At 44.3% G+C, this 15,935-nt stretch overlaps 1 protein-coding gene across 7 annotated transcripts in view; it reads left to right on the forward strand.

The window, feature by feature from the left end:
• The window catches only part of LOC129695762 (protein prune homolog 2-like), a 335,597-nt gene that overhangs the window by 233,553 nt on the left and 86,109 nt on the right, over window positions 1-15,935 (forward strand). For all 7 annotated transcript variants that reach the window (XM_055633039.1, XM_055633041.1, XM_055633044.1 and 4 more), the window contains one exon: window positions 8,045-8,124. In XM_055633039.1, coding sequence (XP_055489014.1) covers window positions 8,045-8,124 — 80 coding nt within the window. The remainder of the gene's footprint in view (window positions 1-8,044; window positions 8,125-15,935) is intronic.

Here is a 15,935-nt window from a genome sequence, read left to right on the forward strand (position 1 = left end):
ACGGCAACTCGGGGGCCGGCTGCTGCAGGAGAGGCTGGCGCTGCTGATGAGGCAGGAGACTGTTGCAGGCAGTGCAGGCGGAGACCCTGTCCCGGATGTCTTGAGCCATACCCGGCCAGTAAAACTGGCTTTGGGCCTGGGACAAAGTGGCCTCCACCCCGGGGTGGCCGTTATGGGCAGATTGAAAGTAGTGATCCCGCAGAGCGGCCGGCACCACGACCTTGTGACCCTTCACCACCACCATGCCGTCGTGCAGCACCAGTTCATCCCGAACCAGGAAGTAGGGTACGGCACCAGCCGGCAGGGAAGAGCGTCGGTCAGGCCAACCACGGCGGATAACGTCCGCAAGTTGTTGCAGGGCAGGATCATCAGCAGTGTGTTTGACCAGGGACTGCATCTGCTGGGAAGGAACAATGTTAACGTTCAGTACCATCAGGTCAGATGATTCGTATGGGTGGCGGGCAACGGAAGGGAGCGGCGCACGGGATAATGTGTCGGCCACGAACATATCTTTGCCCTTGCGGTACACAATCCGGAACGTGAAACGCTGGAGCTGCAGCATCATCCGCTGCAAACGGGAAGAGGCGACATGGATAGGCTTGTTCAAGATAGTGACCAGCGGCTGGTGGTCAGTCTCAATGGTGAAAGTGTTGCCCAGAATGTAGTCCTTGAACTTGGAGCAGGCGAACACCACGGCAAGGAGCTCCTTCTCGATCTGAGCGTAACGCTGCTCGGCAGGGGTCATGGTGCGAGAAGCGTAGGAGACAGGCAGCTGCAGGCCGTCATGAAGCTGCAGACAGGCGGCACCGAGACCGAACTTAGAGGCATCAGTGAGGACAATTGGTCTGTTCAAATCGAAGAACTTGAGAGTCGGTGTGTGTGCGAGCTTGGACTTCAGAGCCACGAACGCCGACTGGTGATGCGGGAGCCAGACCCATGCGGAGTCCTTCTTGATCAGCTCCCTCAGGGGAGCGCTCAGTTCGCTGAGGTCAGGTATAAACTTCCCCAGGTAGTTGACCATGCCTAGGAAGCGCTGCAGGCCGGGTACGTCAGTAGGAGCGGGCATCTCGGTGACTGCTGCCGTTTTCTGGGGGTCTGGCTTTAAACCCCCCGCCGTGAAAACGTGACCAACGTAAGTGACCTCCGGGACCCGGAACCGACACTTCTTTAGGTTGAGCTTGAGATTGATCTCATGAGCCCTGTCCAGGACTTTGCGGAGGTGCAGGTCGTGCTCAGCGACGTCCCTCCCGTACACCAGGATGTCATCCACGATGATGGCGCACGGCAACCCAGCAAACAGCTGTTCCATGGTGCGCTGGAAAACCTCACTAGCCGAGTTGATCCCAAACGGCATGCGGAGGAAACGGAACCTGCCGAAGGGTGTGCTGAAGGTGGTCAGGAATGAGGAACGTTCATCCAGAGGGATCTGCCAAAAGGAGCTCTTGGCGTCTAAGACCGAGAAGACAGTGGCAGGGCCGACCTGTGCAGCAACGTCCTCCACCATCCGCATGGGGTAGTGCGGGCGCTTGATGGCAAGGTTCACGTCCTTCGGGTTAATGCAGATCCGGATCTCGCTCTTATCCTTTTTGCAGCGACGACCATGGTGGAGACCCACCGGGTGGGAGCGCTCACCTCCTTGAGGATGCCCATGGTCACCATGTCACGCAGAGTAGACTCCACGCGGCCCTTCATTGCAAAGGAGACGCGGTGGGCCGGTCGAATCACCGGGTCGACACTCGGGTCGACAACGATTTTATAGTCACAGGGCAATTTCCCCAAAATGTCATCAAAACGGTCGGGGTACTCGCCCAGGGGGTCCATGGGGGCCTGCACCAGGTGAATGCCGCGGTGGAAAGAAACCAAACCAAGGTCCTGGCACGCACGGGCGCCCAACAGGGTGACGTTATCAGAATCCAGCAGGTGGAAAGTGAGGGGCCGAGAGGTCTCAAGGACTGTGCAGATAAGCGTGGCCTTCCCCACAGGAACCAGAACACCTCCCCCATAGGCATGAAGGCGGGTGTCGCCGGGAGTAACTCTCTCACCAGATCTTATCTGCTTGAAGAGGCTGACAGACATAACGTTGGCAAAGGCACCAGTGTCGACCTTCGCAGAAAAGGAATGGCCATTCACAGTAACATGCACAGAGGGATCCGTTATCATAGCAGGTGCATCCAAAAGTGAAAACACCGTTGAATCACCATGGGAGGAGCTCGTATCAGAGTCTGGGAGTTCATCCGACTGGTACTGGGAACCAAGCGCGCTATCAGAGTCTGCAAGGTTGTTTAAATTCCTCCTTGGAGCAGGGACCGGCTTCCCACGGGATCGACAAGCCGCCGAAAAGTGGTTCAGCTTTCCACAGGAATTACAAGTCTTACCCTGCGCGGGGCAAACGTTGAATTGGTGGGAAGAGAAATTACAATTTGGGCAACGACGAGGGGTGACCTTAGCGGGCGTAGCAGCGGTGCCCCGGTGTGGCGGACCAGCGTTCCGCCGGCGGCCAGCAGCACCGGTAAAGTTAATGTCCTGGGACACCGGTTGAGGCACGGAGCCAACAGCAGAGGCCATGCGAGCGGCATGCATAGCATCCCTTAACGTTAAGTCAGGTTTCATTAGGAGCTCGTCACGCAGCTTAGCGTTCAGGAGACCGTTGACCAGGACGTCCCTGATCAATTCGTCCGTGGTGATCGTTTCAAGGCGACAGCGCCGAGCCATATGACGCAAAGAGGCAATAAAAGCATCAATATGCTCCCCGGGAATCTGCCGCCTCTGGAAGAATTTAAAGCGCTCAATAATGTTATTGGTAGGGATATCGCAGAGGGCAGTGAATTTAGCCATGAGACATACCGGGTCCCGACGGTCTTCACCAGGGCCGAACTCGAATGAGGCATAGTGATCCATGGCCTCCGGGCCAGCGAGGTTGAGCAACAGGTGAGCCTGCACAGCAGGAGTGGCATCAGGATGAGCAATAGCAATATAATGTTCATAGTCGCGCTGGAACACAGTCCAGCGGTGGACAATGTCCGTGTCAAAAACCAATGTGTCGGGGCGATGACAGGAGTTGGACATGATGAAAACAGAGGGATAGGGGAACAACTGGGAGAAAACAAAGAATAAAAAGAAAACCGATAAACAGGAGACGCGAGTCTACCGCTGTGACACCATGTAAAAAGCCTTGATTGCTACACAAAGTCTTTTACTAATAGTTTATTATAAGCACTACATGGATATAGATATAGATAGATAGATATAGATAGATAGATATGCCATTTATTGTCACTATACATGTACAGTGAGATTAAAAGCAGCTCGTACTCAGTGCATACATATAATTTAGTACAAAAAACAAGAAACAGAAAACAAAAAGAAAAGGGAGAGGGGGGGGGATAGGTGCACAATTCTGCGGCGCTATATACATATCTATAAAGGCAAAATGGTGAAGGATGAATAGGTAGTATTCTTAGGCAGATGTTTAAAGATTACATTAAATATTAAAAATGTTTTTAAAAAATATTAAAAATTACAGTTACAATACACATTACAGTTACAAATTTCAGTACGTGGATAGAATAGATGGAAGTCTGGGTGTTGGGCTGTGAAGTCAGTGCATGTGTGAATTAAGAGTAGTTATGACTTTCGGAAAACAACTATTCCTGAGTCTATTTGTCCTAGTTTTGATGCACCTATAGCGCCTTCCAGAGGGCAGCAGGTCGAACAGTCCAAACGCAAGATGGGAGCTGTCCTTGATGATATTCTTTGCCCTGCTAAGGCAGCGGGAGGTGTAAATATCCATCAGGGAGGGGAGAGGGCAACCAATGATCTTCTGTGCTGTCCTAGTTACCCTCTGAAGCCTCTCCCTGTCTGCCATGGTGCAGCTGCCGTACCATGCTGTAATGCAGTATGTCAGCAGGCTCTCATACATACATACATACATACTATGCACTAGCCGTCCGTGGTCATCACTGGAGCTAGAGAGCGGGCTGGAGGTGGGGACACTACAATTATACAAGAGACAATGGGGAGTGGTTAGTAGTGGTGAGGTCACTATGTTAAAGGAACATGCACTGATCTACAATCTCTAAACTAAACTAAAACTGAAACTAAATTAGAATACTCAATAGTATTATCGTGGGAATTAAAATCTCTATAAGAGACTTCTTTCTACCAAGATACTTTTTAGGAGTTTTGCAAGGGTGTGGAAAGTGACACTTTTGTCTCTACGTCAGTGAGCTGAGTACTATAACCTTAGGGTGTTGCCTCAGTGCAATGCTGAGGAAACCTATGGATCTCGGATGCACTAGCTGTTACTGTATACTGTTACAATTGAAATTGGGTTGCAACATGTGATGAAACCTACCACAACTGCAAAGGAGAAGTTAGGATAACGGATGACAACCAAGTCTTTGGACAAGATGACAAAGTCCATAACTACAACCTCCACGACACAATGGAGAAAACTAGAAGGGTTGGTATAAAATTGAATGCTGAGAAGTGCATCATTGAAGTTTCAGAATGTCAATTCTTTGGTTTGAACTACAGATGGAGTAAAACCAAGTGAGGATATGGTGAGGGTTATCAGTGAAATGAAGGCACCAACTGACAAGAAAGAGCTCCAAACATTTCTAGGACTAATACAATACATGAGCTCCTTCATCCCCAAACTTGCAGGCCACACAGTCAACCTAATAGAGATGTTAAAAGAGGATGGTGATTTCCAATGGACGACCTCCCGTGACCAAGATTTCAACAGACGGAAACAATTGATTGCAAGTGAGACAACACTGCACTACTACAATATAAGAAAGCCTGTCACTCTACAGGTAGACGCATCTCAGAAGGGAGTAGGTGCTTCTCTACTTCAAGATGGTAGACTAATTGATTTTGCTTTGAAAACTCTTAACACCAGTCGAAACAAGATACGCCAATATCGAAAGAGAATTCCTGGCTGTGGTCTACGATGTGAAAAGTTTCACACCTATTTGTATGGACGGAAATTCGAAATTGAGACTGACCATCATCCGCTGGAACAGATAAACACAACAAATCTATGTTCAGCACCAGCCAGACTTCAAAGACTCCTTTTGAGGCATCAGAGGTACAAACCGGGAAAGGAAATGATGGTTGCTGCAATTTATCTTGCCTCTCACCATACGAGAAGAACAAGATATATGATCTTGATGTCAAAATCCATTTATATCAACGACCCTTTCAACCATCGACCCGTTGATATAAATGGGGCTGTGGGTCCCCCTCCTACTCCTTCCAAAGTCCACAATCAGTTCCTTGGTTTTGCTGGTGTTGAGGGCCAGGTTATTGCGCTGGCATATGGACAGTTGCTCGATCTCTCTTCTATACTCTGACTCATCCCCATCAGTGATACGTCCCACAACAGTGGTGTCGTCAGTGAACATGATGATGGAGTTCGCACTGTGACTGGCTACGCAGTCATGAGTATAGAGTGAGTACAGCAGGGGGCTGAGCACGCAGCCTTGAGGTGCTCCCGTGCTGATTGTTATCGAGGCTGACATATTTCCACCAATACGAACACACTGTGGTCTGTGAATGAGGAAGTCGCGGATCCAATTGCAGAGGGATGCTCAGAGACCCAGTTCTGCAAGTTTGGTAACCAGCTTGGAGGGGATGATTGTGTTAAATGCCGAGCTGTAATCGATGAATAACAGCCTGACATGAGTTTTTGTTATCCAAGTGGTCCAGAGCGGAGTGGAGGGCCAGCGAGATCGCATCCACCGCTGATCTGTTGTGGTGGTAAGCGAACTGCAGTGGGTCCAGGTTTTTGTCGAGGTAGGAGTTGATTTGCTCCATGATCAACCTCTCAAAGCACTTCATCACCACTGGCATTAGTGCCACTGGTCGATAGTCAATTTAATACAGAGAAGTGTGAGGTGTTGCATTTTGGGATGTCGAACAAGGGAAGGACCTACACAGTAAATGGTAGGCCTCTGGGTAGTGTTGTAGAGCAGAGAGATCCAGGAGTACAGGTACATGGTTCCTTGAAGGTCGAGTCGCAGGTAGCTAAGGTAGTCAAAAAGGCTCTTGGCACATTGACCTTCATCAGTCAGAGTATTGAGTATAGAAGTTGGGAGGTCAAATTGCAGTTGTATAAGACGTTGGTGAGTGCATTTAGAATATTGTGTTCAGTTCAGGGCACCATGTTATAGGAAAGATATAGTCAATCTAGAAAGGGTTTAGAAAAGATTTACGAGGATGTTGCCAGGACAAGAGGGTGTGAGCTATTGAGAGATGTTGAGTAGGATGGGTCTCTATTTCATGGAGCGCAGGAGGATGAGGGGTGATCTTATAGAGGTGTACAAAATCATGAGAGGAATAGATCAGGTAGATGCACAGTAACTTGCCCAGAATCGGGCAATCGAGGATCAGAGGACATAGGTCCAATGTGAAGGGGAAAAGATTTAATAACTTTTTCACAAAAAGGGTGGTGGGTGTATAGAACAAGCTGCCAGAGGAGGTAGATGAGGCTGGGACTATCCCATTGTTTAAGAAACAGTTAGACAGGTAAATCGATAGGACAGGTTTGGAGGGATATGGACCAAGCACAGGCAATTGGGACTAGTGTAGCAGGGACCTTGTTGGCCGGTGTGGGCAGGTTTGGCTGAAATGCCTATTTCCACATTGTATCACTCTATGACTATTTCTGGCATACAGCACATCCAGCCATCATATTTATGTAAGGTTTTGTGTTGCCTCAAAGTCTATCTTCACGATAAAGAACGGAGACAGCACTTTGTGTCTTAGTTCTCTTTTAATGTTGCAGCTATTCACAGGCCTCTCATTCTGCAACTGTTTGCGCTATTTAAATCGCACGACTTAACTACGTCATGCACTTAATTTGCATGTTTAAACCCAGTTTCAATTGCACCAATATAACACTACCTTTTGGATTGAATTGTTGAACTAAAGGGCCTGTCCCACTTAGGCAACTTTTTGGGGCGACTGCAGGAGTCTCTGCGGTCGCTACATGGTCTCCACATGTTCGCGAGTAGTTGCCGGGGATTCACCTTAATGATCGTGAGCAGTTCCCGCATTCTGGGAACTAGTCGCGGCCTCATCATGGTCGCCGAGAATTTTTCAACATGAAGCCGCCATGGAGGGTAGCGAGAATTCTCGTGCCGTAGGTGGGTTGCCAGGAGGTCATAGTGGGTTGCCAGGTGGTCATAGGTTTTTGTAGGTTGTAGCCGGTGCTGACTAGTGAATTTCATTGGCTTATTGAGGAAAAAAAGGGAAGCAATAGTTTCAGAACTGGTAATGTTAATGTCCACCGAGCTTCACAGCCGTGTATCTCTGGCTTCTTATAAGTTGGCACACATCCCAGATTCCTGTCTCATCATGAAATGAATGTTGAATAAGTTGCTTCAAGCCAGAAATATTTGGGGTGAAGAATTAATTACATTCTGAAATTTCTGTTTCCTTGTGGATAGATTATTGACTTGACAACCTGAGAGATATATCTCTCTCTTGGAGCGAGGGCTGTAATGAGCCACTCCCCATCCCAACAATGGGCAGAACCAAAAATTGACACAAAGGATTTGCAATATTAATAACCTGTGAAACCAAAAAAATTACATCATCAGTGAGCATGAGTGCATCTCATACGACGTTTCTTACACATTGATATTTGAAAAGTGACACAGAGTGTACTTCATTGTTAGTCTGCTGATCTGGAGGCCGCAGGTACAAGGTGAGTGACAGGCAGATTTTGCCTTGGATGACATGGGCTAATATTATGAAGAACAGAATGTTCAGCTCAGTTTCAACAAATGTTTATCCCTCAAGCCAGATCTTTAAATATGCAAATTATCTCATCAATCTTGTTACTGCTTTTGGAATTTGCCAATTGTCTCCCACAGTTCCTACATTGAAACTATAACCTCTTTAAAATAACTTTGTTGTTATGTGACATTCCAAGGTAATTAATATAAACACAAATCAAAGATTTTATCTTTGAATATGAAAACATTGCATTGCCAAGTTTCAATGCTTGCTTTGGTGACATGTTTGTCTTTTGTAGATCATCGACAAAGGATGTAGGAATGGACATCCCCTTTGATGAGGGTTCGCCAAGTCCCTTAGCTGAAGAAAGCAGACCTGGTATGAACAGTGTGATTAATTCATTCTGTAAATAACTCTGCTAAATTATGTGCTGAGAATGCTACATTGATATGACTCATCATTTTGTTTGAGCAAAAAGAATATCTTAAAGATACTTGACTAGGCTAACACACTACAAGGTATGAAATAATCAGTCATTTAAGTAGAATAAATCCATTTTATTTTCCTACAGTTCATTTTGTCCTTGTTAACTGCTGCCGTGGCATGTATTTAAAACATTGAATCACTAGAAGTTGATATATAAAGAACAAATCAGGCTGTGGTTATCGTGTGATTTGATATTTTAATCTTTTGAGCATTGCCAGATAACAGTGGAGAGTCAAAGAGTCTTAAAGCATGGAAACAGGCCCTTCCGCACAACTTGCCCAACATTCCCCATCTACACTAGTCCCAATTAGCTGCGTTTGGCCCATATCTAAACCTGTTCTATCCATGTACCTTTCTAAATATTTCTTAAACATTGCAAAAGTACCTGACACAACTACGTCCTTCGGCCTACATCCTACATCCACCATCCTTTGTGTGAAAATGTTACCCCTCAGGTTCATAAAGTCATAGAGTGATACAGTGTGAAACAGGCCCTTCGGCCCAACTTGCCCACACCGGCCAACAATTCCCAGCTACACTACTTCCGCCTTCCAGCGTTTGGTCCATATCCCTCCAAACTTGTCCTATCCATGTACCTGTCTAACCTGTCTCAACTACCTCCTCTGGCAGCTTGTTCCATCCTTTGTGTGGAATAAGTTACCCATCAGATTCTTATTAAATCTTTTCCCCTTCACCTTGAACCTACAGTGCCCTCAATAGACAATAGACAATAGGTGCAGGAGTAGGCCGTTCGGCCCTTCGAGCCAGCACTGCCATTCAATGTGATCATGGCTGATCATCCACAATCGGTACCCCATTCCTGCCTTCCCCATAATGTTTGGGACAAAGACCCATCATCTATTTATTTGCATCTGTACTCCACAATTTGAGATTTGTCATAGAAAAATCACATGTGGTTAAAGACAAAATTGTCAGATTTTATTAAAGGGAATATTTATACATTTTGGTTTCCCCATGTAGAAATTACAGCTATGTTTATACATGGTCCCCCCATTTCAGGGCACCATAATGTTTGGGACACATGACTTCACAGGCGTTTGTAATTGCTCAGGTATGTTTAATTGCCTAATAAAATCTGACAATGTGCATTTTAACCACATGTGATTTTTTTTTCTATTACAAATCTCAAATTGTAAAGTACAAAGGCAAATAAATAAATGATGGGTGTTTGCCCCAAACATTATGAAGGGCACTCTACCTCTGCAACTCCCTGGTTAGCTCATCCCTTCCCACCCAAACCACCCCGTCCCAGGTGCAACACCTGTCTCTATACCTCCCCCCTCGACTCTGTGCAGGGACGCCTACGGTCCTTTCAGGTTAGGCAGGTGCTTGCACCTCCACCTCATCTACTGTATCCATTGTTCAAGATATGGATTCTTATACATCGGCGAGACCAAGCATAGACTGGGCGATCATTTCGCTGAACACCTTCAGTCAGTCTATCTGGACCTACCTGATCTCCCGGTTGCTGAACAGATTAATTCTCCTTCCCATTCCCACACTGACCTTTCTGACCATTGTCAGAGTGAGGCTAAACGCAAATAGGAGGAACAGAATCTCATATTTCGCTTGGGCAGCTTACAGCTCAGTGGTATGAATATTGATTTATTTAACTTCAAGATACCCTGGCATTCCCTCTCTCTACATCCCTCCCCCACCAAGTCACACACGCTTCTCATTTTCACCCAATAAACGGCTAACAATGGCTTGTTTCCTTTATAATTGTTACTTTTTTGCATTACCATTTTTTTATATCTCTCGACATTATCGTCTTATCCATTTTGTTGATGTCAACAAAATTACAGGTTTACTAGAATCTGCCTGGGTTTCAACAACTAAGTTACAGAGATCGTCTATTATCTCGTTTCCCTTTTGAGGGGCGACCTGATAGACTCTTTAAAATGTCTGCAGGTTGTGTGGACACGACCTTTGAAACAGGGAAGACCCAAACAAGAGGACATTCTCTCCAGAGAGGGGTAATATGAGGGGGCCTTCTTGCTGAGTTACTTCAGCTTTTTGGGTGATCTTCCAGTTAAACCAGCATCTCCAATTTTAAAAATAAATTGGATAGGCTTCCTACACATTATCTAGGGCCGAGATGTCCTTAATGGTTATATGGTTATCTCCACTTTCCGACCTAAACTCACCCATTCAAGAGACTGCCTGTCTTGCTGACTACCCAATCTTTTTGGGTCTATCTAGGTTTAAACCTCTCATGATTTAATCTATGTCCTTTGGTTCTCCATCTCCCCTACTCTGAGCAAGAGACTGTGTGACTACCAACCTATTCCTCTCACGATTTTGTACATCTCTATAAGATCACCACGTCCTCCTGTTCTCCACAACAGTGGAATGACTATAATTATTTCTTATGAATTGTATTCACAATTAGTAAATGTGCTTAGTTAATATTGAGACCTGAACCACCTGGACACACTAAAGTTATAGCTATGAAATTCTTTATACAACAGAAGCAAATATTATGTAGGAGATTTTCTTCCCAATTTCAAAGGTGCATCAATATTTTTATATTCTTAATATCAAAGCTAACAACTGGTGAATTCAATGCAATTTCATTTACTCCAGTGACATAATTTACTTTGATATTTCAAGTCTGATTTGTCCATTCAACAACACGTTTAGAATGAGATTACACTGTAACTGACAAGACATCTTTGAATGATCAAACACCTTTGTTGGAACAAAGTAATTCATATGGATGGTGTAAAAGCTTCTGTAGGCCCAAAATTAATGTGGTGAGGGCTGACTTTCTGAGTACTCAAATATCTTAATTAGTGAAGCCGCCTTTGTTGCATTGGACAATGTGTACTTAACGCAGTAAAATATCTACATGAGAATTTAAGAGCATGTGACCAAAAGCTAAAGATACTTTTAGTTCTTTCCATCTACCCTATGTACACCCTCATTACTTTTCATACCTCAATCAAGGCCTCCTCCGTCTTCTCAGTTACAAGCAAAAGCAAACCCAATTTATCCAGTCTGTTCCCAAAAGTGAAACATTCCATTCCTGGCAACATCCTGACCAGTTTGTTCTGTATCCTCTTTAACACAATCACACCCTCCCTGAACTCCACACAGTACTCCAGCTGTGGCCTAAACAACATTGTGTAAAGCTGTCCAAAAACCTCCCTGATCTTATATTTTATACCCTGGCTAATAAATCTCCCTGTGCTCCCATCTTCATGAATTCTTGGAGATGAGTACTAAGGTTAGTTTAGTTTAGTTTAAACCTATTTTTTCCCCGGGATCTTCCCATTCCATGTAATATATCCCAGCCTTTGCTACTTCTTCTTAAATGCATCAGACATTTTTAGGATTAACTTCTATCTCCAATTGCGTTTTCCATCTGACTGCATATCAATATTGTTTTGTTTCTGAGATTACTCTCAGCAACAAGGTTCAAGATTATTTGTCACATGCACCAATGTACAGTGAAATGAGTTACCATGCAGCCATACAATCAAAAAGAGCACAATACACGATAGAATTTAACATGAACATCCACCACAGTGGAATCAACATTCTTCACTGTGATGGAAGGCAATAACGTTCAATCAATCTTTTTAGTTTGTTCATCCATGGTCGGGGCCATGAACCCGCCGCAGTCGCCGCTACGGACAGCCCGATGTATAAGCCCGATGTCGGGACAGATCGGAGCACACACTTAGAGTTCCCGAATCGGCCACTTTCTTCACTCATTAACAATAGCACCAATTTTCACAATTTGCGAACTTACAAATCAAACCTCTTACATTCACATCTATATCATTCAAATCATGAATATACAGTTTCTCACAATTTGAGATTTGCAATTAAAAAAATCACATGTGGTTAAAGTGCACATTGTCAGATTTGATTAAAGGCCATTTTTATACATTTTGGTTTTACCATGTAGAAATCACAGCGGTCCCTTCATTACATGGTCCCCTCATTTCAGGGCACCATAATGTTTTGGGACTCGTGGCTTCACAGTTGTTTGTAATTGCTCAGGTGTGTTTAATTGCCTCCTTAATGCAGGTATAAGAGAGCTCTCATCACCTAGTCTTTCTCCAGTCTTTCCATCACCTTTGGAAACTTTTATTGCCGTTTATCAACATGAGGACCAGAGTTGTGCCAATGAAAGTCAAAGAAGCCATTATGAGACTGAGAAACAAGAATAAAACTGTTAGAGACATCATCCAAACCTTAGGCTTACCAAAATCAACTGTTTGGAACATCATTAAGAAGAAAGAGAGCACTGGTGAGCTTACTAATCGCAAAGGGGCTGGCAGGCCAAGGAAGACCTCCACAGCTGATGACAGAAAAATTCTCTCTATAAAAAAGAAAAATCCCCAAACACCTGTCCGACAGATCAGAAACACTCTTCAGGTGTGGATTTATCAATGACCATTGTCCGCAGAAGACTTAATGAAAAGAAAAACAGAGACTACAATGTAAGATGCAAACCACTAATTAGCTGCAAAAATAGGATAGCCAGGTTACAGTTTGCCAAGAAGTACTGTACTTAAAAGATCAACTACAGTTCTAGAAAAAGGTCTTGTGGACTGATGAGACATAGATTGACTTAGTGCTCCAAACATTATGGTGCCTTGATATGGGGGGGACTATGTATAAACACTGCTGTAATTTCTACATGGTGAAACCAAAATGACAATGTGCACTTTAACCACATTTGATTTTTTCTATTACAAATCTCAAATTGTGGCGTACAGAGGCAAATAAATAAATGATGGGCCTTTGTCCCAAACATTATGGAGTGATGGCAAGAGCAAAGTATAGAGGAGAGAAGGAACTGCCCAAGATTACTAAAATGTTGCCTGGGTTTCAGCAACTAAGTTACAGAAAAAGGTTGAACAAGTTAGGGCTTTATTCTTTGGAGCGCAGAAGGTTAAGGGGGGACTTGATAGAGGTCTTTAAAATGATGAGAGGGATAGACAGAGTTGACATGGATAAGCTTTTCCCACTGAGAGTAGGGAAGATTCAAACAAGGGGACATGACTTGAGAATAAAGGGACAGAAGTTTAGGGGTAACATGAGGGGGAACTTCTTTACTCAGAGATTGGTGGCTGTGTGGAATGAGCTTCCAGTGAAGGTGGTGGAGGCAGATTCGTTTTTATCATTTAAAAATAAATTGGATAGTTATATGGACGGGAAAGGAATGGAGGGTTATGGTCTGAGCGCAGGTATATGGGACTAGGGGAGAATATGTGTTCGGCACGGAAGGGTCGAGATGGCCTGTTTCCGTGCTGTAATTGTTATATGGTTATATAAAGCATAACATTTTATCTGTGAAACACGGAGGTGGGTTGTTATGGCCTGGGCATGTATGGCTGCTGAAGGTACTGGCTCACTTATCTTCATTGATGATACAACTGCTGATGGTAGCAGCATAATGAATTCTGAAGTGTATAGACACATCCTACCTGCTCAAGTTCAAACAAATGCCTCAAAACTCATTGGACAGCGGTTCATTCTACAGCAAGACAATGATCCCAAACATACTGCTAAAGCAACAAAGGAGTTTTTCAAAGCTAAAATATGGTACATTCTTGAGTGACCAAGTCAATCACCCGATCTGAACCGAATAGAGCATCCCTTTTATATGCTGAAGAGAAAACGAAAGGGGACTAGCCCCCAAAACAAGCGTAGGCTAAAGATGGCTGCAATACAGGCTTGGCAGAGCATCACCAGAGAAGACACCCAGCAACTGGTGATGTCTATGAATCGCAGACTTCAAGCATGCAAAGAATATGCAACAAAATACTAAACATGAATACTTTCATTTACATGACATTGTTGTGTCCCGAACATTATGGTGCCCTGATACGGGGGGACTATGTATAAACAATGCTGTAATTTCTACATGGTGATACCAAAATGTATAAAAATGGCCTTTATTAAAATCTGACAATATGCACTTTAACCACATTTTATTTTTTTCTATTACAAATCTTAAATTGTGGAGTACAGTGGCAAATAAATAAATAATAGGTCTTTGTCCTAAACATTATGGGGGGCACTGTAACACACAGCATATGTTGCAGTTTTCTGTTGTACATCTCTCGTCACAGGCTTCCAGTAATAGAAGCAATTCCTCGATCAAATTCTGCTTTGATGTCGACAGTCACTCTCACATCGCCCCTAGAATTCAGCACTTAGGTCCATTTGGTCCATCCAGTGAGTTGTCCCAGTATTTTGTGTTCACCTTTGGTATAAACTAGCATCTTCAGTCCCTTCCTACACATTATGGTTAAACCTAATGTGTTATGACCCAAATATTTTAAATTTAGTCTCTTACAAAACTCTTACTGGCTTTTAACCAGCTGACAAAGATTATCTGTATCTGGCTGTTAATGATTAAAATAAAATGTGTCATGTGAGAGGCCCAAGCAATATTTCAGATTGGCTCTGGATGGTAGATTGAAGTGTGGTATGGCGGGGATTTCGTGTAGATGGAGATTTAGATGGTGGATTAAATGCAGTGAAAGTGAAATTAAAACGTCATGGAACATGGGTAGAGGTGGATAATGATCTGAGATGTGTGGTGGTCTGTTTTCACAAGATAAAAATTAAACAGTGCACTTTCCCAGGCTTTCATCGGTCAAGTAACCTTTAACAATCAGGTATGGTCTGATCATCTGATCGGCGGGAAGCACATGGCGCAGCAGTAGAGTTGCTGCCTTACAGCGCCAGAGACCTGGGTTTGATCCTGACTATTGGTGCTGTCTGTTCGGAGATTGGATATCCTCCCCGTGACTTGTGTGGGTTTTCCCCGGGTGCTCCAGTTTCCTCTCACACTCCATACACGTACAGGTTTGTAGGTTAATTGGCTTTGATACAAATTGTAACTTGTTCTTTGTGCGTAGGATAGTGTGACTGTACAGGGTTTGCTGGTTTGCGCAGACTCTGGTCGAAAGGCCTGTTTCGATGCTGTATCTCTAAACTAAATTAAATTTAACAACGTGTTGTGGATAGCCTCCTATCAGGAAGCCATTTTCGGATCGAAATTGCCCTGTAGCACCTGTGCTCGTACTTTTTGGATCAGTCTCACAAGTAAGACGTTGAAAAATGCATTACTGCATTCCATAACAATACATTGAATGCATTATCCTCATTGATGCACTTAGTTTTTCAAACACTTAAAATCAAATAGTTTAGTTTATTGTCACATGTACCGAGGTACAGTGAAAAGCATTTCTTGCTTGCTAACCAGTCAGTGGAAAGACTACACATTATTATAATCGAGCCATCCATAATGTACAGATACATGATAAGTGAATAACGTTCAGTGCAAGATAAGTCCGATTATAGATGGTCCTAGGGTCTCCAATGAGTTAGATAGTACCTTATGACCGCTATCTAGTTGTTGATCGGATGGTTCAGTTGTCCAATAACAGCTGGGAAGAAACTATCCCTGAATCTGGTGGTATGTGTTTTTTACAATTTTGTACCTCTTGCCTGATGGGAGAGGGAGTGGCCGGGATGAGACTCGTCCTCGATAATGTTGGTGGTCTTGACGAGGCAGTGCGAAGTGTCAATGGAAGGGAGTTTGATTTGTGTGTTGGGCTGGGCAGTGTCCACAATTCTCTCGCAACATCTTGCTGTCTTGGATGGAGCTGTATCTCCCCAAAACAAAATGATGCCGATTTTCTGTCATAATT

Source organism: Leucoraja erinacea, chromosome 3 (genome assembly GCF_028641065.1).
Source record: "Leucoraja erinacea ecotype New England chromosome 3, Leri_hhj_1, whole genome shotgun sequence".
In the NCBI taxonomy this organism is placed as follows: domain Eukaryota; kingdom Metazoa; phylum Chordata; class Chondrichthyes; order Rajiformes; family Rajidae; genus Leucoraja; species Leucoraja erinaceus.